Source organism: Sinohyriopsis cumingii, chromosome 2 (genome assembly GCF_028554795.1).
Source record: "Sinohyriopsis cumingii isolate HCF-2022 chromosome 2, ASM2855479v2, whole genome shotgun sequence".
NCBI classification, from domain to species: domain Eukaryota; kingdom Metazoa; phylum Mollusca; class Bivalvia; order Unionida; family Unionidae; genus Sinohyriopsis; species Sinohyriopsis cumingii.
In genome coordinates, this window is record NC_142962.1 from 128,531,890 (window position 1) to 128,556,142 (window position 24,253).

At 37.3% G+C, this 24,253-nt stretch overlaps 1 protein-coding gene across 2 annotated transcripts in view; it reads right to left on the minus strand.

Moving 5' to 3' along the window:
• LOC149805807 (protein zer-1 homolog) overlaps nucleotides 1-24,253 on the minus strand; it is an 86,637-nt gene that overhangs the window by 24,210 nt on the left and 38,174 nt on the right. For both annotated transcript variants that reach the window (XM_089950508.1, XM_089950507.1), the window contains exons 7-10: nucleotides 23,223-23,276; nucleotides 15,731-15,907; nucleotides 13,968-14,097; nucleotides 3,032-3,144 (exon numbers count right to left, since the gene is read on the minus strand). In XM_089950508.1, coding sequence (XP_089806634.1) covers nucleotides 3,032-3,144; nucleotides 13,968-14,097; nucleotides 15,731-15,907; nucleotides 23,223-23,276 — 474 coding nt within the window. The remainder of the gene's footprint in view (nucleotides 1-3,031; nucleotides 3,145-13,967; nucleotides 14,098-15,730; nucleotides 15,908-23,222; nucleotides 23,277-24,253) is intronic.

A 24,253-nucleotide genomic window follows, 5' to 3' on the forward strand; every position in this document is an offset into this window, starting at 1 on the left:
CTCAGACTGAAACTTTGCCTGACTTTTTCATGAGGTCCAGATGACCCTTGGACTTGCCCTCAGGGCCAGCAGCATGTTTTTTATGCTTCACGAATGACCAGAGCACCATGTTTTTTTGGGCACCATGCTGTATTTCATTCTTGAGGGTCATATAATTATTCATCTTGACCACAAAGAAAACTCGTCCTTGGACAGGGAGCTATCCCAGAGAGTGTTGTTGTTGTTGTAGGGTTTAACGCCATTTTTCAGCACAAGATAGGCTATGCATGGCGGCCAGTATTAATGGTGGAGGAAGAACCCGGGAAAATCCCCGGAAAGAACCACCGACCCACGAGAAGCTACTGGCAGGATTTCTCACATACCCATATTGTCCGAATCTGAGACTCGAACCCACGCAGACAGAGGTGAGATGGCAGTCATGCTTATGTGCCGTAACATAAACAGAATGGAAAACATTAACCAGCCAGCAATATTAGCCCACACACAAGCAACAAAATTTCCAGAAGGACTTTGAGATGGGCAGCTACCAAGGTGGCCAGCATGCCAATACCCACAATACTGGACTAATCAGCAATGGTGCTAGATGTCACTGCTACAATGCCAACAACACTCAAATGGCTCACACCTACTTTTAGCAGAGACTGATTTCAGCCAAGAGCTGCACTTCGAGATCACCAATCTTTTCAGGCAAAAGTTGTGGGGTTCGCTTTGGGAATCTAGGCCATAAGTGTGGGATTTATCATTATCTGAGATTTGGAGGAATGTTTAAAATGTTTAAGTTATTACCTCACTAAACTGTCTAACATTAACTGTCAAAAAATCTTCCTGTCATGGTTTGTATCATTCTGATATATGTAACCAGAGGCTGAGGTGACAAGGGCCCTTAGCAGTAATCTTTACCTTTTCATCTGTCACTATTTCTGTTGTAAGCAAGACAATGAAATTTCAAACTCATTACCATCATTAGTATCTTCACTCACGTCAGTGACCCGCCCCAATCTAAGTATGGTATTATGGAGGCTAGGACCCATCACCCAGATTACTCAAAGAAATGTACAGACCATTAATAGTTGCCATTTGATGGTTTCCTTTAGAGTATCCAAGATGACTGAAAACTTTGGGAGTTAATTGGATATCAGCCACTGATGTTAAATAGATTATGAAGCTGTGGGACACACAGACTCATCAATATAAGCCTTAGTAGACCCATTATTGTGGGCACAGAGGTTCACACCCACCCACACCCATGTTATTTTTGTGTGTGTTCATATTTAGGTCTCGCTGCATAGGGCAGCTACATCATCAACACCCTGGCTATTAACGTTCATATGGTCAACTTATGATTTGGTTGCTGCATCTTGGGGGCTTACGGGGTCTGCCACAGAAACAGCCCATATCCAGGGAACCAGCCATGCATTCATTCACCTTGGAGACCTATCCAGAGCATGGCTGTCAGAATAAGATTTTAAATGCTCAGAGTTCATTCGCATAGCTTTTGTTGTCGCATCATGTGGCATTGACACAAAATCTTGAGGCCATAACGAGAGGGCTACCCATGCTGTCACCCACATTAGAGACCCTTCCCAAATCTTGGCAATTTACATATTCATCCCCAGCAGGCCCACTTGGGTACATGCCCTAACTGGTTTCATTCACCATTTTGAAGAGAATGGCACCAGCTAGAAGGTAGCATATATGTTCTTAAATATTCTTACAGTTTCTTACTTTGAAATGTATCTTTCATGTCTTGCGATATACATATTTGTATTCGTGTGAGGCCTGGAGCCTGACAGCAGAACTACAACGAAGAATCCACGTACTTGAAATGAGATGCTACAGAACCATCCTTGGCATATCTTACATGGACCACATCACAAATGAAGAAGTGCATAACACCATCAGGTGCGAAGTAGGCCAATATGAGGAACTCCTCACCACCATCAAAAAGAGAAAGCTGAAATGGTATGGCCATGTCACTAGAGCCTACAGTCTAACCACAACAGTCCTGCAGGGCAGAGTCCAGGGTGGCAGAAGGAGAGATAGACAGAGAAAAAAGTGGACTGACAACATCACAGAATGGACCAGGAAAAGTTTTGCGGAGACACAGGCATTGACACATGATCGAGACAAGTGGAGGAAACTGGCCAGATGTTCAGCAGCACAGTGCCTCGACGACCACACTAGGTCAAGCGACTGATGATGAATGATTAAATATACATATGTCAGCACATTTTAATTGGCAAGTCTCTGAATAAATGGTGCACAACTTAAAAAGCATTTTCTAATGTAGCTCAGCCGATAAGTAATTTTTACACAGTGTAGTGAACATCAACTATTGCATAATTTTATTGCTGCAACTTTCTAACTGGAACAATAAAACTTAACCCATCCACCACAATTCACCAATAAGTCATCCATAATAAACATTATATCCAGTCTGTGACAAATAACAGCATCATCATGACAGATTATTGTCCAGGGTGGAAACATGGATCTTCCATAATCTGCAATGCATGTCCTGTATTACCAAGCTAGACAAAGATATCAAGTTTTATCAAATTATATTCATTTTGTATTCCAACTATGCAATTATAGTTGTAAATTCTAGATCAAGATTAATGACCTTGAACAAAGATCACACAGTAATGGTTATTAAAATCATTGATACATGCCTGTGAATTTACTCAAATACAAACTTTAAACATTTTCCAAATGGATATGTTCAAGTTATTGTTTTCACAAGCTTAATGTGCAACAACTCTAATTAGCGGCATCTGATATTTTGAACTGAGTCATGGAAGGCTTGATATCAAGCTGTATAGACACATTGTAAAGATAAATACAGAGGCCCCATTTAATCCAATCAATTAAAATTTCTTTGAATTGTCAGCTCTGCTGACCAGTATCTACAATGCCCTTAAAGAAAATGGCATGACAAGCTTGTGAATGAAAATTTTTAAATCAAACTTGTATTTTAAATGGGATGCAATTTTAACTAATCAATGCACAAAGTATATATTTCCTTACTTACATCTTCTGCTTTCACGAGACCTAAATTTCCATCATGAAAGATCTGTACAGTCTTTGTGAAAAGAGACACTCCACCATGTGAGCAGAATCTTGCACTGTTTTCAGGTAACTCTTCTTAAAAGTGGATGTAACAAGTAAACAAAAATAGGGTATAATACCAGTAACATGTCTTGCATTTTTGACAGCTATACTAAATATTACAAAATCTAGGGTGTAAAACCTTTGCTGTCATGTCTAGCATTTGTGACACTTATACTAAATATTACAAATCTAGGGTGTAGTACTAGTACCATGTCTTGCATGTGTGACAGGTATACTAAATGTTACAAATCATTGGTGTAAAACCAGTACCATGTCTTGCATGTGTGATAGTTATACTAAATATTACAAAATCTAGGGTGTAATACCTTTGCTATCATGTCTAGCATTTGTGACACTTATACTAAATATTACAAATCTAGAGTGTAATACCTGTACCATGTCTTGCATTTGTGACAGCTGTACTAAATATTACAAATCTAGAGTGTAATACCTGTACCATGTCTTGCATTTGTGACAGCTGTACTAAATATTACAAATCTAGAGTGTAATACCTGTACCATGTCTTGCATGTGTGACAGGTATACTAAATATTACAAATCTAGATTGTAATACATGTACTATGTTTTGCATTTGTGACAGCTGTACTAAATATTACAAATCTGGGGTGTAATACATGTAATGTCATGTCTTGCATTTGTGACAGGTATACTAAATATTACAAATATAGGGTGTAATACCAGTACCATGTCTAGCATTTGTGATAGGTATACTAAATATTACAAAACTAGGATAGAGATAGCAAAATTTTGGTTAATTACTACCAAATATGCCAACCCACATAAGAGGCATAAGCATAATTATTATTAATATACCATATTTACCGTATATGTTGGGATACCGTATTTGTTGGGACACCATAAATTAATTTTAAAAGTAATTTTTTGTGCACTGTATGTTCTGGGACACATAATTTTTTCAAGTCGTAAGTTGTGGGTCACCTTTTAAATCATTCGATAATTACATGTCAGAAATTGCACTCCAACTGAAATTTTATTTTTAAAAATGTACTTGTGATAAAACTCTTTAATCCACTGCAGCTGCATCTCATCAACACAACCCTTCTCCTGCACACGTACGATCTATTCTTTTGGTACATGAATATGTATTTAGCTTTCTCATACTGTGAACAATTGTTAGAGGCAACACACCACCTGAAGGGGAAACTGCAAAGACAAAAGTCAGATTTTTTCAAATCTGCACTAGTCATGCTAATTCTCACACTTTTGACGCCCATCTTATCATCAGTCCTTCCAGGAATGCAATCAAAGTACACTAGAGTTTCATCCATGTTAATGATCATATTGTCAGTGAAATGATCTGTTTCTCTTCTGGCCTTCACAAATTCATCATGTGATTTTATTTTCTCCAAATCTTCTGGGTGATGCTGGGTCATCGATGTTCACTCACGAAGCACTATACTGTGGTACTTTAAAAACTGTTCCATTGTTTCACTTTATTTTCAAAATGTTCGTGAATACTGGTGAGAAGGAACCAAAGTTAGCTTCCATATCTCGGCCGTCTTTGTATATTCAAAGGTAAAAACAAAAAATCAGCACATTTAAAAGAATCCATAGTCGGCTTCCGAGGTCAGCTTGCTTTGCAATAAAATAACCTTTGTATTGATATCCTTTAAAAAAAATTCAGCTTCCGAGTCCAAAGTCAGCTTCCGATGTTGGCTTGCTTTGTAATAAAAATAACCTTTGTCTTTGATGTCCGGCCTAAGTTCAAAGAAGAAGTTTACTGCTGTCTGCCAGTTGTGTTTATTTACCACCAGGGCTTCTATGTGCTTGGCATCTGTAGCAATAATTAATACAAAGGTGCACTGATGTCTGCGGGTAAATAGTAATGATACTTTTGTAACCTGTGCTGGCGAAAAGATTGTCACTTACACTCAAGTGAATGTGTTTTCAAATAATGAGTTTTATTTGTGAGATACTGTCATACAGTAGACCTGGATATAAATTAATCTTGGCTATTTTGCATCTAACACCGTGTCATGAAGCGTGAATGGCAGTTGTCTTCAATACATCGGTTGATTATTTTCTTTTTGTTTGCAAAATCATTTGCTTCTCTTCTGGCCTTCACGAATTCATCACATGATTTTATTTTCTCCAAATATTCTGGGTAATGCTGGGTCATCGACATCTGTGCACAAAGCACTATATTGTGTCACTCACTTCAAAGTTTGTTCCATTGTTTCAATTTATTTTCAAAATTCCCATGAATACAGTTGAAAAGGAACCCAAGTTTGCTTCCATATTTCGGCCGTCTTATTATATTCAAAAAAAAAAAAAAATTGGCTCACTTCACAGAATCCATAGTCAGCTTCCGATGTCAGCTTGCTTTGCAATAAAATAACCTTTGTATTGATATCTTTTGCAAACAAAGGTAACCAAAGTCGGCTTCTGAGATCGGCTTGCTTTGTAATAAAAATAACTTTTTGTCTTTGATGTCCTGTCAGTAGGTTCAAAGAAGGAGTTAACTGCTTGCTGTCAGTCGTGTTTATTCACCACCAAGGCTTCTATGTGCTTGGCATCTGTGGTTACAATTGATACAAAGGATCATTGCTGTCTGCAATAAGGATAATTTTGTAAAGCGAGCTGGTGAAAAGATTGTCACTTGCACTCAAGTGAATGTGTTTTCAAATGATGAATTTTTTTGTGAGATACTGTTAAGTTGTAGACCTGGATATAATTCAATCTTGATTATTTTGCAACCAACACCGTGTCATGCATAAATGACATCTTCAAGATATCGGTTGACTATTTCCCTCTTGTTTGCAATTTTGTTGGCTCCAGTTTTCAGTCGGATAACATGTTCAAACCTTTGAGCACAACCACACACGTGTTTCTCAATGTTCATGTCAATGAACAACGTCGTGTGTGGTATCGGGCATAATTGATACATGCTACAGTATGAATCCTATGCTACTTATACGGATTTTGTGGAAATATTTTATTCTTTAATGCTCATGTTGAAAAAAGGAATCAACGATAACAACTCAAGGTTAGTTTCTTTTTATTATCAATTAAGCGTTTTATTTATCTATTTTATTGCAGCGTGCATGTTGGGGGGAGCACAAATGCAATACAAATTTATTTCATTTCTTAAGTCTTGGGACATACGACCAAAGTGAGAAAATGTTTCACCATAAGTTCAGGGACAGGAAAAAAATAATTATTTTATCGTGTCCCAACATATGCGGTAAATACGGTAAGTTGCAAAAAAGCCTAATCTGAGCATAAAAAGAGCAATCTGTATTTATTATATGCCATAATTACAGAAAACTGTATGGAAAATGTACGTTTATTTTTGCTACTTACCTGGATCTGCAGTTAATTTTTTTTTCTTACAAATCAACTTAAAATCCATGTAAATTAGTAGTTTGTACAAGAGTATAGACAAAAGAAATCGATAAATTTTTTATGCATAACACTCACTTTAACTAGTCTACGTGTCTTCTGTAACTTTCAATAGTCGTAAAGTCCACAAATGATGACTGTCTTATTATTCTCGACCTGGTTTATCCCTTAACGATGATCTGGTGCAATGTGCTTTTAAATTTAACAACATCCCTCTTCTCTAACATTTTTCAGTCATATAACATCCATCAGTCACATTGATAAAACTGTTAAATATTATGATGTCTGGTGTCATTTATTTTCAATTTAGACTGGTCTGATATGTGTGTAGTGTCAAAATAGAATGAATCTATGACATGTGGTTTCACATTCAAGAAACCTGTCTGCTTTCTTGGAACTGTTTCATGTAAAACGTCATGAAATAAATTACCATATTTACATATGTGGTGAACTTGTGCTGTATTTTTTTAATTATTATTAAATAAAGATTTTTTCCCTTATATTTAAATATTTCAGTGAAATATTTCATTCATTGTTTCCTATCATGGTATAAAACATGCCTTTGCCATGGCAAAAATATCCGTATTGGGTTTCCTGCTAATAAAAATGGTCCAGTAAGCGAACATGTGAACAGCCGCTCTGACTTTAACAGCTAACACTTGCTGCAGGGCCACAAAATTGAAGCAAAAATGGCATTAGTTAAACCAGACATTTCTATTGTGCTTTCTTTTATTTGAATTGTAGTATGAACTTAAATTGTCAACCCATTGGACAGTAGGGTTGTTTTGAGGGACAATATATTCAAATGAATTCAAATTTTACCTTAGCTATATCCTCAAATATATCCAACCTCTACCCAATTCCTCTCCAATGTACCCAACCTCTACCCGATTCCTCTCCAATGTAACTAACCTCTACCACATTCCTCTCCATTTTATCCAACCTTTACCATTCTTCTCCAATGCTGAGCCATAATTAGAATTAGAATGAGTATATAGCAATGAAAATATCTCCAGTTGCAAATCAGAAAATGGAATTGATATCACCATAGACAAGAGCAGCTGGCCAAGAAATCTAGCTCAGTAGGATACTCTATGCAGAAATATTTTCAAAAGATGTTAAGTGATGATATTATGAAAATATTTGTTTCAAGGTTTATCTATTTTTGGGTATCCACCTCTATATCTGATGGCACATCAGTAGTATGTGTCCAATATTTAAAGGTCTGTAAGCCAGGACGCTTTCTGTCAAAGTTACAGACCTATTCACTGTGCCTGACATCTATCTGTATTATGTATCTCAAAGTCCAATCCATAATTTTAACCACATGCTTACGTCTAAGGTACAGACCTGTTCACATTGATGACCCAGCATCACCCAGAAGATTTGGACAAAATAAAATCATTTTAAGAATTTGTGAAGAATAATTTTGCCGACAGTATGATCATTAACATGGATGAAATTCTAGTGTACTTTGAACTCATTCCTGTATGGACTGATTGGGTTAAAAGTGTGAGAATTAGCCTGACTGGTGTAGATTTGTAAAAATCTGATTTAAGTCATTGCAGTTTCTGCTTCAGGAGATGTGCTTCCTCTACAAAAATTTTTCACAGCACAAGAAAGCAAAAAAAAAGACTCATGCACCAAAAGAATGAATCATGCATATGTGGGAGAAGGGTTGTGCTGATGAGATGCTGCTGCAGTGGATTAAAGAGTTATCTAAAAAAGTACAGTTTTATATTTTTTTAAATAAAATTTCAGTTGGAGTGAATTTTCTGACATGTAAATTCTGAATGATTTAAAAGATGTCCCACAACTTATGACTCGAAAAAACGATGAGTCCCTAAACATACAGTGCACAAAAAGATTAATTTAAAAATTAATTTATGGTGTCCCAACAAATATGGTGTCCCAACATATATGGTAAATATGGTATACCTCTTAGGGGGTTGACATATATGAGCTTACAATAAAACAGTTCACATTTCATATAATTTCCTTTTGATCAGGTACCTGGGTAAATTATTGACTTTTTATAAAATGTTGAAATAGCAAGATGCCATGGCTGCTAGAGGATTTAACCATTCTGATGAGATGACTTTTATATGAATCTGACAATAAACAACTCCCTCAATAACTCACATCTGGATAAATCACAAACCTGCTTACAATGCAAAACCAGCCAAGTATTCCATTTTTTTAAACTGGAGAATAACCCAAAAGCTAATCCCTATTTGCTGAACATAAAAAAATTTGCAATCAAAATTAGAAATTTAACTTCTATAGATCACTTGTTTTATCATTGAAAACTGTGGTTATACCCAGAAATTTGAATGATCATCATGAAATTAACAACTTGCAATAAGATATATATTGTGTTATTGCATTAAAACATAAGATGAGACACCGTGTTCTAACTATCATTAACTTTAATATATACAAACAACTACTTTGAGGTCTTAGCAGAGTGGTATCAGAGGAAGATGCCTGTAGATAGTACCAGTGGAACTATGACTCATGCACAGAGGGTTCTGATTGGTCAGTTACACATGTATAATGTTACAACACTTATAGACGTAAAAACGTCATGACACATTTGGCAAGACTGCCATACTGCGCATAGCAATGACCAGCTCTTGTTCATTTTCATCATCAATAAGCTGTTATAAATTACTATGACTGTTTTTGTTTTAATTTGCATGCGCATGCTTTCTGATTTTCCAGCATGAAATAAAATAATGGTAAATAAAGACTTCCATAATTCATGGGGCAATTAGAGTTTACCAGGCAACCAGGACTATATACATGTATAGAACAGTAGTTAGACAGTGCAAATTGTATATCCTTGTTTATTCCCAAAAATATTAGATGCAGATTTTGCTTTATTCATCAGTTTTAGCAAATCTCATTCTTCAAAATCACATTTTAAAAAGATGTCGATATTTTATTTATTTTGACCCACACGCTCAAGAGTTACCATTTTTCCAAAATATAAGTAATCTAACAAAATGATGTAAATCATATGAAATGACACACATCTTTAACTATACAAGTTGCATAAACAGCATACAGTAATTCACATAAATGATTATCATTGATACATTTTAGTTTTGTGTTTCGGCTTACTGTAACAAAATTGTTTAACTCTCAGCACAGTATTCATTCCACCTTTGATTTTGGACAGCTGGTTGTTTTGGCATTTCCTTTTGTTTATGATTGGCAGATTTGTCTTTTGTTTACTGACAAGAGACCAAATATTACTGTTTGAACCATGAAACTGACTTGGGAAAAGGGAGATTTTTGTCTGGGAGCAATGTTGGTAACCATTTGTTCTACAACATTAATCAATACAAATTGACTGTTGTAAAATCTTAAGTGTGTTCAGCAGGGTGAGACAATTATTCCCAAAGCAATTATAAAGCAAGTATTCATCATTTAAACAGCTCTGTTACCCCATTCCCCCTTCCCAACAATTTTCTTGAAAGCAGAGATGGCATCCCCGTACAAAATTTATAGGCAGATTCCGCCTGGATTTTAGGTGGATTCAGGGTGTATTTCACTTTAAAATCCCCAATTTCAGATGCGCTTTAGGCGAACTGGTAATATGGCTAAGGTGACAGACTGAATCCATCTTATAGTTAAGCATACTATTTCTCGTATTAATTCCTCCAAGAAGATAACTGTTAGATGGAAATGTTCTGATTGTCCAGTTCATTTTCCTACTGTAAAACGGATTTTGGACTGATTTTAGCAGAAGTGTTAGGCATAATTTTGAACTTGATCAAAAGAACTACAGTAACAAACATAGATGAATTTTTGGACTTAGAACATTTGGTATAAGGCAGATTTTGGACTTGATTTGATTTTTACTCCGAGAAATACTGTTTTTGCTTCAATTTAAAAAATGCTCTACAATAATCATAACCTAGTGAAAATGTGAATTTTCAGTTAAACTCACTAAAATGTCCTTTTTAACCAAAAGTTTGTTACTTCACCAGATTTCGTTGAAATTGCAACGAGATTTTACCAAAATTTCTGAAAATATCAGCGAGAATTTGAGATTTAAACTTCTCTGAGATTTGCCAAAATGTAGGTTTTGTGATTGTAATATCACTGATATATCAAGGAAAATATCACTAAGAAACATTACTTTACCAATACAAAAACTAACTTTTATTCCATTTTAATATAATTTATTTTTTGTTTCTTGTACATTCTGAATGATTTTCAGCAAAATTTATATTTCCTGTTTCTGATAGCTCTAATTTTATAGTTCATTGTGGGAAAAAAAACTTTTTTCCACATCTTTCCTTGTTATTTTTCTTTTTTTTTTTGTTTAACTTGAATCAGATTTAACTGCCCTCAGACAATAAGACTGTTTTCCATATTAAAGCATGATTCCACTTTTCTCAGGACCTGAATCTGATTTTCCTCTATATGGACCTTTGTTTTTCATATTTCAGACACTTCTTTTTGAATAGGATCTGTCCTGTTCCATTTTAAAACAATCCTTATAATAAGTATTTCTTTAGTATATTATTTAACATGGATGAAATTGAACTCATTCCTGTATGGACTGATGGGGTTAAAAGTGTGAGAATTAGCCTGACTGGTGTAGAATCTTTTGTATATTTAACCCTTTACCTCATGCAAGCATCTTTGGATGCCTGTACTCCATTCGCATGCAAGCGGCTTTTGAAGCCTCTACTCCATTTGCATGGAAACGCCTTTTGATGCCTGCTGTAAACATCAGCCATTTTGAGCTGGTTTTCATAGCACCAACTTCGGGGAAAACCCCCCTATTAGACACTACATTCATTTCTGTGAATGACAATTACATCAGATCACGTGGTCACTGTTTATGCACTGGTCGATATCTGCTATTTAAAGTAACTGGGTCGTAATCTCCACTCTCCAAAATGGTGGTCATAGATTTCATTCAGTACTTACGAAGTTTTCATGATTAGAATCACAACTATGAAAGATTCAATAACTTAGGTAAAGGCTCTGATATTGATGTAGGCAGCAATTAGTTTTTATAAATTATCAAATTCAGATGACTTAGTGGTGTAGGCGCAGATGAAAAACATGTAAATTTAGAGTATGGGAAATGGCAGCTACAGCTAGTTACGCGGCCTCGCCAACATGATGGTGAATGAGTTCTCTCAAGATTTTAAAGCACATAAAAAATTCTTTCATGAAAAATAATTACACAGCTATAACAATCGGGCTTTACTCTTAAATTTTTCCACATATAATAGATGTGTACCAAAAATGTAAAATGGTTAAAATTGCTGTTAAACATAACATACACTACACTGCTTAACAGTTCACAGGCAGGCCTATGCGTATGTGGTCGACTAGGTAACAGGTGTTCTATTTATAGCGCACTGCACTTTGTCACTATGCTCTATGAGGTAAAGGGCTAACAGATGATTGCTGTGAAGAGCTTTCTGATTGTTCAAAAGTTTGTACCTGCCCAATGAATCTTCGCGTAATGGAAACTGATGGGAATCAGCATGCTTACCAAGCATTACATTTCAAATTTTCAAACGGGACACAAGTTTGAATAACCAGCTGAAAAATGTGCAGAAATGAGAATGGCTTGAATGCAAAGACCATGGGAACATAACTGGTCAATCTGTAAGAAACTTAACACCAGGACCAGCATTTTGCAATTTCTGCAATAAATATCTCAACTATTTCCAGCTCAATAGTAGCGGCTAACATGTTGAATGAGACAGATCTGAACCAGGATGTAACTCTAAACTGATTCACTTCCAGAATTTAACAAGGGACAATGCATAGATCACCAATAGGAAAGTGTTGATATTGTTGCCAGATATCCATGTCTATCAAAGATGGCCATATCTTTACAGAGAACTTTCAAGGCCCACAATCTTTCACTATCATGAGAGATATGTTTATGTTAGCAAAATATTATTGTTGTATTAGAATTCTGAGTAAAATCAGTGTAATTATATCATGACAAACGTTTGTCACAGCTGCTTATTGCTTGAGGGCTCATTCAAGCAATTACAACAGATCAATTAGCTTGTGCATTCGTAAGTCAAGTCTGCAGTACAACTCCCATATCTTGTGGATGTCATATAACATATTGTTGTTGGATGTCATATACTATAACATTATTATCACTGCTGTATAATTTCGTTTTATTACAGTGGTTAATAAAGAGCTGTATAATTCATAGCCATTATTTTATTTGAAACCTTTTGAAATACTGTAAAAAATTACTGAAACTTCAGTAAAATATTATATAATGGTCAAAACATCTGTGAAATCTCACCAAAGTTTATTAAAATCTCACCCACTTTCAATGAAATTTAAATGAGATCTTGCCAACATTTCAGTTAAAGTTTTGGTCAACATTTCTGTGAAATCTCACAAAATTTTCAGCGAAACTTTAGTGAGATCTCGCTGGAATTTCAGTGAAAGTTTTGGACAAAATATTTGTGAAACCTCACCAAACTTTCATTGAAATGAAAAAGACATAAATGATGAGGACAAGAAAAACCTAAATCTTTTTAGATAATGTTTGTCAAAACAAGTTATGATCCATTTTTAAAATTGTTTTATTTATCATGAATTCCCAATAATTCTTAAGCATCATTAGGTTGTTTAATAGAAATCTAAAGCAGAGTTTTTATAGGATGATTTTTAAGGGAACATTTAAGGCAGCTTTTTTTAAAGGTGGAAACCTCAGGCAGATTTTTATTTCAGGTGGAAATCTCAGGTGGGATTTTATTTCAGGCAGAAATCTCAAACAGGATTTTATTTCAGGTGGATTTTTATTTCAGTTGGAAATCTTAGATGCCTTTTTTTTTTGTTTAAAGTGGAAGCTTAGGACATCTAATTTAAATATTTCACCTAAAATTCTGCTCTAAATGCACCTAAAGTCTGCTTGAAAGTCATCTAAGCTAGATATCCATGTCTATCAAAGATGGCCATATCTTTGCAGAGAACATTAAAGGCCCACTATCTTTCAATGTCATGAGAGATATTATGTTTATATTAGCAAACTATTAATGTTGTATTAGAATTCTGAGTAAAATCAGTGTAATTAAATCATGATGTTTGTAACAGCTTTAATATGAGCAGTTTAGGCAGAAAATGCTTAAAATTTCTGTCTGAAATCTGCCTTAAGTCTGCCTGGAAAATTTGGTATGGGTCCCTTTCTTAATTGTTTTGAGGTCCCTCAGTAACTTGATGCCCTTGCTTAGATTACAGTATATTTGTGTGGTTCCCATTATGCATGAGTTATAGAGGGACAGATGTACCTGAATGCTTGAACACCATTCTACTTTATGACCAACGAAACCTCAGGCTCAAAGTGTCTCCCAGTTTTGTAACTTTTATCAGGATTTAACCAATATCAATCTGTATCAACAGCCACCAGTCTTATATTTCTTGTATATGTATGGTCATCTTTGGAAATATTTCTATGATAGATACCTGTCAGATGAAACAGAATCCACCACAACATGGACAGATATGGAAACATATGGTGTGAAATGTACAAAAGTGGTTGTTGTAACTGCATAAACAAGAAATCTGTCACATTTAATGCATTCTCCAGCAACCTCTGAAAAAAACATGATTTTATCAGTTAAAGTGTTTTAATCGAACAAAAGTAAAAGATGCCTAGAAAAACAGAAAGACATAATCTTCCCTTTTTATGGCTGTTGTCCAATTAATTAATTACTGTTGTTTTATCCTAAGATCAGCCCACACACATCAAATATCTATAATATTCAATCTCATTCATCAACAGGAAATATGCAAAATTTAAAGTTAAATTTATACAGTTTGCTATTTTGTGGGTGAAGTATTTTAGAGTTAATAATTTGCTGATTTTTTAAAATCCTGTTAACAAGACAGTGACATCCCCAAAGTTCAAAAATATATATAAAATACCCTGAAAGAATTGGTATAATGACCTTAAAATTATTTAGGTGATCTACATATGGATACAATGATGCCTACCAAATTTTTTCTAAGTTGGGCAGTTTTTGCCCATTTCATGAAAACAGGATTTCAGTGAAGAAGAAAAAAAGTCCAAACATTTAGCAAGATCAAGTCGTTTTGTGTGTATGCACTAGTATGACATCTTTGTGAAGGAGATTAGTGACCAATTGGTCTCATTGATCTTGACTTTTGTTCAAGGTGTGTCTTGAAATAAACTTACAGTGCAGAAACCATTATTTGCTTACTAGGCTTTCTAGGATCAGGACCTCTGACCTTTAGACCACACAATATATATGGTTCCTTATTAGCGTAAGTGCAAGACATCCACAAGTTTGGTTAAGGAATTCACACCAGAACAGAAGTTATTCCACAAAACCATTCCTATCTGAGCAACATGGTCTTACACTAAAGTTCTAATCCAAAGACGATTTTTCTTCTTTCAGTCAGTGACCTTGACATCTTACCTTTTGACCATTTAAAAAACTAATCAACTTGCTCCTTATGCCAAGTGCAAGCTATCCAGAAGGTTCAATCCAAACATGTGATGTAGAACTAATGTTACAAGTGTAAGACACAAAGTTTCATAATTGTTGATGGCAGACTACCTAATTTATTGTGCAGAACCATTTGTCTTTCCACCAATGACCTTGAACTTTCACCTTAAAATCAATAAGCTTCTTCCTTACCCCAACTATGTGGCATCCACAATTTGGTAACTGTAAATGGTGGGAAACCTGAGTTACTGTGCAGAGACCATTTTTCTTCTTTCAGTCAGTGACCTTTACCTTTTAACTCACCAAATTCTAAAGTGCAAGTCATTCACAAAGTCTGGTAACTCTAGATGGTGGAGAACTCGTTATTGTGTGGAAACTATTGTTCCTATTTCAGTCAGTGGCTCGATCTTTGTCGCTTTGAACCTCCAAATCAATGGGTTTTTCCTTACCTCCAAGTGCAAGTTATCCAAAAAGTTCTGTAACTGTAGATGGTAGACAACCTGAGTTATTGTGCAAAAACCAAAACAAACATTCTTGTTGTCACCTTGACCTTGATTTTGCACATTTGACCAAAGCATTTATAGTCTTCTTTCTTAACCCAAGTACAAGCCATCCACTGAGTTTGTAACTGCAGATGCTGCTGGACAATGTGAATTATTGTGCAGAAATGAAATTGATAAAAGAGAGCTGGAAATCATAACATAATACATTTCATCGTTTGCTGGGGCAGGTCAATAAATAAAAATTTGAATTTACTTGTATGATACCCATTTCTCCCATTTGAATTTTGCAGTCCAATCCAACACAGCAGGCATTGTGAAGTAGTTTAGCTCCACTAACAATGTACTCGCAGCTTCCACCACAGTAAGGGTTCATTAGCCGTAGCAACGTACACAGGGTGTCCACATACTCTTCAAAGCAGTAACTGTATACCTGTGTATTTATACAACAAAAGTAAAAATCTCTACAGTAAAAAATCTTTAAAGGTATTACTAAAAGATTTTAAAAACAATCATGGCTTGCATTGCATATGCTAATGTTAAGGTCATCCAACAAGAACAAGCTAGGAAACTCCAGGTTCTATTTGACAATGTGAGCCCTAATAGGACCTCTCATGATAAAATTCTTAGTGTATTCATAGATAACAATCTTACTTAGGCTATTCACATTAAACATGTTTCAAAACAGGTTAATTCTTATATCTGGCTACTTAAGAAAATCAAAACATACATTCCTCTTCAGTAATAGGGTCATCTTTTATAAAAGTTATATTCAGCCATATCTGGACTACTGTAATGTAATTTGGGGTAATACCTCTAATTCAAACATAACAAACCTTTTAAGACTCCAAAAGAGGGCATGCCATATAATTCTAGATCAATGTATAGACAATATTCAGGATGCAATGAATAATATAAAGATTTTAATAAATGAAAGAATATTTCTTAGAAAGGCCAAATTGATGTATACAGTAGTCAGAAAAGCCATTCCTGTCTATCTAAGCAATATCTTTCGCCAAAGAGATGCTGATGATACTCCAAATTTAAGGTCTGCTTTTCTGTACTTTTGCATCATTTTCACAATTGAATTTTTCCACACATGATGATATTTTATATTTTATATATATTTATGTGTTCACAGATGCCTGTGCATATGTTCCAGGCTTGATATTTTGAATTTTAAAATCACTTATTTATTTAGTGTCAAATATAATTTTTCACATTTGGTATATACTTTACATTATTGTACACAACAGCTAGAATTCAGTTTGTATTTGACATGTCTTGAATGAATATCTCTGACAGTTTGTATTACACATGACTTGGTTGAATATCTCTGTATTACACATGACTTGGTTGAATATCTCTGACAGTTTGTATTATACATGACATGGTTGAATATCTGACAGTTTGTATTACACATGACTCGATTGAATATCTGACAGCATGTATTACACATGACTTGGTGGAATATATCTGACAGTTTGTATTAGACATGTCTTGTTTGAATATCTCTGTATTACACATGACTTGACTGAATATCTCTGACAGTATGTATTACACATGACTTGGTGGAATATAGGGTTTCAAGGGTTGTCATCACCGGGGGCGGATGTGGGAGATAAGCACCCACTTCCCTTGGAAATCTCCCAATGGCTTGCATCTGATAGAGCCTCTGACAACCAAATCCAGCTCCAGGCCTTGACGAGTGGCGGAACCTGTTTAAACTGACTGGAGAAGGGATGACAGGCAAGCTTCTGGCGCCTCAAAACCAGATGCTTCGGGCAGATTGAGCTCGTTAACCTTGGGTGGTTGCCCATCTAGGAGAAGGTAAACTCCGATTTCAAACCTTCGCTGCCTTGTGACTATACCCTCTCATGGGAAAGGCTAAGGGAGTAAACCCCAACTGAAAATCTGGAGACGGAGTCCCTAAGGCGACTTGGCATTGATTTCACTGTCATCTCGGCAACTCCTGTGACGCAGCTGGTGCCATGATGTTTCGGCTTGTCCTTTCCCTTGGATCCATCAGCTGCATGGAGAAGGGGGATCATCTGCATAGGCAACAGTTGATTCTCAATATCACCCTGCCCAGGCTTGTGCCCTGGAGAGGACACTCCAGCTTCGCTCCATAGCGTCGACACAACACGGGAAGCAGCAGTTTACTGGTTATAAGTCACTGCTCGATTGGTGTAGAGCCAGACGCCAGGGGTTGCTTCTGATGGTGGGACAGACCAACATGTTTCACTGGACAGCTACCGCCAGCCCCCAACCAATAAGGTGCCATCCCGCCACAGTTTGCCTGCCTTGCTGGGTGCGTAAGGCTTAAGGTACGCGAGTACCTGACAAGCGGACTGCAACTACTGCACCAAGAAATAACAAAATAAAAATAAAAAAGAAGACTTCAATCCTCAAGCTAGGTACCTGGAATGTCCGGACCATGCTGACTGGGCTTTCAGATGAACTCCAGACAATCAGTGATGTTTGTAAGACTTCAGTCATCAACGATGAACTTGCAAGGCTCCAGGTTGACATCGCCTCACTACAGGAGACATGACTACCAGATTCTGGGTCCCTCAGAGAAAAGAACTACACATTCTTCTGGCAAGGAAAGAGTGCAGATGAAGCCAGAGAGTTTGGTGTTGGATTCGCTGTCAGGAACCTTCTGCTGTGGATGATAGAACCCTGCCAACAAGGAAATGGAAGACTGCTATCCCTCCGCCTCCACACCTCAAACGGGCCTGTCAACCTGATCAGCGTTTACGCTCCCACACTAAGATCCTCCACAGATACCAAGGACGAGTTTTATGATGAGTTAAACTCGCTCATCAACAAAATTCCCAAGGAAGTGAACTTGATTTTAATGGGCGACTTCAATGCTAGGGTGGGTGCCGATCATGACTCTTGGCCCTCTTGTCTTGGCAAGTTTGGCGTTGGGAAGATGAATGAGAATGGGCAGTGCCTTCTAGAGATGTGCTCATAGCATGAACTCAGCATCACCAATTCATTCTTTCAGACAAAGCCACAGTACAAAGTGTCTTGGAGGCATCCCCAGTCTAAACACTGGCACCAGCTGGACTTGATCATTACAAGACGGTCAGCCATGAAGGGTGTGCTTCTTACCCGTACCTTCCACAGTGCTGACTGTGACACTGACCACTTGCTGGTATGCTGCAAAATGAAGCTTCAGCCAAAGAAGATCCACTGTTCTAGGCAAGAGGGTCAACCACGTATTGATGTGAGCAAGACATCATATCCAGACAAGGCTGAGGAATTCACCTATGCTCTTTCCAAGACGTTTGACTCAGAACCCCCCAACGGCAGTGCCAAAGAAAGATGGGATCACATCAGAAAGACTGTATACAGCACAGCCACATGGATCTTTGGTAAGAAGCAATCAAAGAATAAGGGTTTGAGGCTAACTCTGCCACACTCATGCCAGCCATAGAAGAGCATTGCAGTGCTCACGTGCAATACAAGCAATGCCCCTGTCAGAAGACACTACAGGCATACAGGTCTACCAGAAGCAAAGTGCAGAAATTAGCACAGCAGTGTGCCAATGAATACTGGCTTCAGCTCTGTCAGAGTATCCAGTCAGCAGCAGATATTGGAAACATCAGAGGCATGTACGATGGCATAAAGAAAGCAATGGGTCCCACGAAGAAACTGACAGCACCACTGAAGTCTGCCACAGGCGATACCATCCACAACAAGGGCAAGTAGATGGAGCATTGGGTGGAATACTACTCCGAACTGTACTCCAAAGAGAACCACATGACCAATGATGCCCTCAACGCCATTGAAAACCTCCCTCTCATGGCCGAACTGGATAAGAAACCTACTGTAGACGAACTAAAGAAGGCCTTGGAGAAACTGTCCCTAGGTAAAGCCCCAGGGAAGGATGGCATCACAGCAGAACTAATCAAGTGTGGATGTAGCATGCTGCTCACACACCTGCATGACCTCCTCTGCCAGTGCTGGGATGAGGGTGCAGTGCCTCAGGACATGAGAGATGATAACATCATAACCCTGTACAAGAACAAGGGCGACAGAAGAGACTGCAACAACTGCTGGGGCATATCACTTCTCAACATCATGGGTAAAGTTTTCGCACACGTCATCCTGAATAGACTGCAGACGCTTGCTGACAGAGTTTACCCAGAGTCGCAGTGCGGGTTCCACGCAGAGAGGTCCACAATCAACATGATCTTCTCTGTCAGGCAACTGCAGGAAAAATGCAGAGAACAACACAGACCCCTCTTCCTGGCCTTTATAGACCTCACCAAGGCATTCGATCTGGTCAGCAGAGACGGACTCTTCACAATCCTGGTGAAAATTGGTTGCCCTCCAAAGCTGCTAAGCATGATCCAGTCCTTCCACGATGACATGAAAGGCACAGTGCAGTACAATGGCTCAACATCCGACCCCTTTAACATCCGCAGTGGAGTTAAACAGGGCTGTGTTCTTGCCCCCACGCTCTTCGGCATCTTCTTCGCAGTCCTGCTAAAGCACGCCTTTGGAACATCCACAGAAGGGATTTACCTGCACACACGATCAGACGGCAGACTGTTCAACCTGGCACGACTGAAGGCAAAGAGCAAAGTGCATGAAGTAACCATCAGGGACATGCTCTTCGCAGACGATGCTGCTCTAGCCACCCACACAGAAGCTGAGCTTCAGCGCCTGATGGCCCGCTTTGCTAAAGCTTGCGATGAGTTTGGGTTGACCATAAGCCTAAAGAAAACAAATGTGATGGTTCAGGACGCGGACTTCCCAAGCATCATCATCAACAACTACGAACTTGAGGTGGTGAGTCAGTTCATGTACCTCGGCTCTACCATCACCAAAAACCTCTTGCTCAATGCTGAGCTCAACAAGCGGATCGGAAAGGCATCAACAACTCTCTCCAGGTTGTCGCAGAGAGTGTGGAACAACAGCATGCTGACCATGAACACTAAGATCACCGTGTACCGTTCATGCGTGCTAAGCACTCTCATGTACGCCAGTGAAACCTGGACTCTGTATGCCTCACAAGAGAAAAGACTGAGCGCCTTTCACATGCGATGCCTCCGACGCATACTCGGAATCACCTGGAGCAATCGAGTAACAAACAACGAGGTGCTCGAGCGTGCCAAGATTCCCAGCATGATCACACTCCTCCGCCAACGCCGCATCAGATGGCTGGGCCATGTATGTCGGATGTGTGACAGACGGATCCCCAAAGACATTCTTTATTTGGAACTCGCCTCTGGCAAAAGGTCAATCGGATGGCCAGATCTCTGCTTCAAGGATGTCTGTAAGCATGACATGAAAGCCCTTGATATCGATGTCAACACCTGGGAAGAGCTCGCTCTAGACAGATCAAGCTGGCGACATGCTCTGATCACTGGTCTGAAAGCCGGAGAGGACAAGCAACGCTTGCTAGCTGATGAAAGACGATCGCAGAGGAAGAAGAAGCAGGTCCAACCAACACCTGACACAACCTTCAAGTGCAGCAGGGACTGCCACTCCCGCATTGGACCACTTAGCCACAGCAGACGCTGCACAACCACCAACCAGGACATCTCTCATGGGTGCAGTTCCATCGTCTCTTGAGACTAATGGATGCCAACAACGGGTGGAATATCTCTGACAGTTTGTATTACATATATCTTGGTTTAATATCACTGACAGTATATATTACATATGTCTTGGTTGAATATCTCAAGACAGTTTGTATTAGCTATGTCTTGACTGAATATATCTGACAGTTGTATCAGACTTGGTTGAATATATGAGAGTCGGTATTAAACGTCTTGTTTGAATATCTCTGACAGTATCTATTAGAAATATCTTTGTTCAATATATGACAGTATCTATTAGAAATATCTTGGTTGAATATATCTGACAGTTTGTATTACACATGACTTGGTTGAATATCTCTGACAGTTTGTATTACACATGATTTGGTTGAACATCTGTGACAGTTTGTACTACACATGACTTGGTTGAATATCTCTGACAGTTTGTATTACACATGACTTGGTTAAATATCTCTGACAGTTTGTATTACACATGACTTGGTTGAATATCTCTGACAGTTCATATTACACATGACTTGGGTAATATCTGACAGTTTGTATTACACATGACTTGGGTAATATCTGACAGTTTGTATTACACATGACTTGGATAATATCTCTGACAGTTTATATTAGACATATCTTAGTTGAAATTTCTGACAGTTTGTATTGGACATGTCATTTATATATGACAGTTGGTATTACACACCTGGTATTATAGACATGTGGAATATATCTAACAGTTCGTATTACATATATCTTGGTTTAATATCACTGACAGAACGTATTACATATGTCTCATTGAATATTTCAGACAGTTTGTATTAGCTATGTCTTGATTAAATATATCTGACAGTTGTATCAGACTTGGTTGAATATACCAAAGTAGTTATTAAATGTCTTGTTTGAATATCTCTGACAGTTTGTATTAGACATGTCTTTGCTGAATATATCTGACAGTATCTATTAGAAATATCTTGGTTGAACATATCTGACAGTATCTATTAGAAATATCTTGGTTGAATATATCTGACAGTTTGCTGTTGTGTTGTTGCTGTTGGGTTTAATGCCATTTTTCAGCACACAACAGGCTATACATGGCAGCCAGTATTAATGGTGGAGGATGAACCTGGGAAAACCCAGAAAGAACCACTGACCCACAAGAAGCTACTGGCAAGCTTTCTCACATACCCACATTGGCCAAATCCGAGACCTGAACCCATGCAGACAGAGGTGAGAAGGAAGTGATCCATAATGGAGAGTGCTTTAGACCACTCAGCCACTTGGGGCCCCTTTGACAGTTTGTGTTAGACATATCTTATTTGAATTTCTCTGACCGTTTCAGTAAAACATAGGACTGTTCTGATTATGTTTCCAATTGCTAAAGATAAGTACAGTTTGAAAAAATCCATAATGGAACAGAACTACTCACTAACACATGCATAAGATGCTTTTAAAAGAACTACAATAACTGAGAAACTGAAGTGGCTTACAAACTGTAAAAGGTATTTCTTTAAAGAAATATGTGTTACCAGTCAAAGGGTCTGTTAAAAATGCTGTCTGTGGGTATCACTGTAGTTGAAAGAAATTGTTACAAATATTATCAGTAAATCAATCTGACGCTTAATGTTCTGTAATGTACACTATAACCAATACTTGTCAACTTGTGTTGCACTGTCACATTGTAGGCAAAGATGCGAAAATATATCATTTAATTGGAACAGGTAGTTCCTGCATCAATGAGAGTCACATGCCTGTTCATTTACAGGTTTACCTATTCATGAAACCATTAAAGAAGTAAACTAAACTAAGTCATTTACATGTATAAACTCTATATTCTTAGCCAGCTCCTTTTCCCTGAAGTTCATCAGCAATGAATGAAGCTATTTGGGTTATGACAAATTCGGAAATTAATGTATATGTCTTTATATCAATTATTTCCTTGTTGATATAGGCTAATAAGCTTAAGTTGTTTCAAAATTATTATCCACTATTTATGACAGACTGTTTAATTTAAATCCAAAGTTATGATATTAAATTATATTTGACAACTTTTTATTTAGCAGAGTGTATCTAATTTATTTCAACCAAAAATAATGGTTGATGTATTTACAAATTTTCATGATTACAGCTGTAGAGTAATCATGATTTACTTCAAACATGACTTACTGCAGTATGGGCATGACTTACCGCAGTATGGGCAAAAGACCCAGTGTCCAGGGTATAAATCAAATACTTCATCACCTGAAAAAGAAATGCACTATCAAAATTTGCATCAATAAATACAATTATTACTTGCATTTTAATGTTGTCAATTCATGAATGTTTAAAAAAAAAGACATACTTGGGACCCAGGAAAGGCACATATAATATGAAGATATTACCAACAGATGTAATTTTTTGTGCTGTAAAATTTTCATATGAACTCTTTAAGCACTCAGATGATCAAGGCATTAAACTGCCCCAACATTTAAAAGGAACAGCTGTCGGTAAATTGTCTTTGTGATATTTTTGTACCAAAATGAAAGAACACCAAAGAGCAAGAAACGGGTCGGCACCATTACCTGAAAAAGCTTTAATACCCTCCAAAGCTGCTTAGTCAACCACAAGCAAAATCACTTCATTAATATACGTAGATCCTGTTCATTATCCAATGCATTTGTGATCTTGATTGTACAAACCTACATTGATTGTACAAGCCTATATTGATTGTACAAGTCTTAGTATTGATTGTACAAGCCTATTGTACAAGCCTATATTGATTGTACAAGCCTATATTGATTGTACAAGCCTATATTGATTGTACAAGCCTTTATTGATTGTACAAGCCTATACTTGCAGTTTCATCAGATCCAAAATTCCAGAGTGGTAACAAGCTCAGCCAATCAGATGCAAGATCACCTCATTAATGAGTAGCTAGATCATGCTCATTATCAAACTCGTCCAAGGTATACACCCATATTCCAATTTAGATCAAAGATCTAAAGTAGGACTTTAAAAGTGGTAACAAGTTCAGCCATTCAGATGTGAATTCATCTCATTAAAATGCATTGGTTTCTGTCATTATTAAACATACAACATAAAAGCTCACATTTCAAGTTTGATCAAAATCTGATGACAAACATGGTTTCCTTAGTAGCTGCAAACTCATTAGCATCCGTTCATTATCAGACTTGTTCCAGATTTTGATGATATAATTATACATTTCAGATTTGATTAAG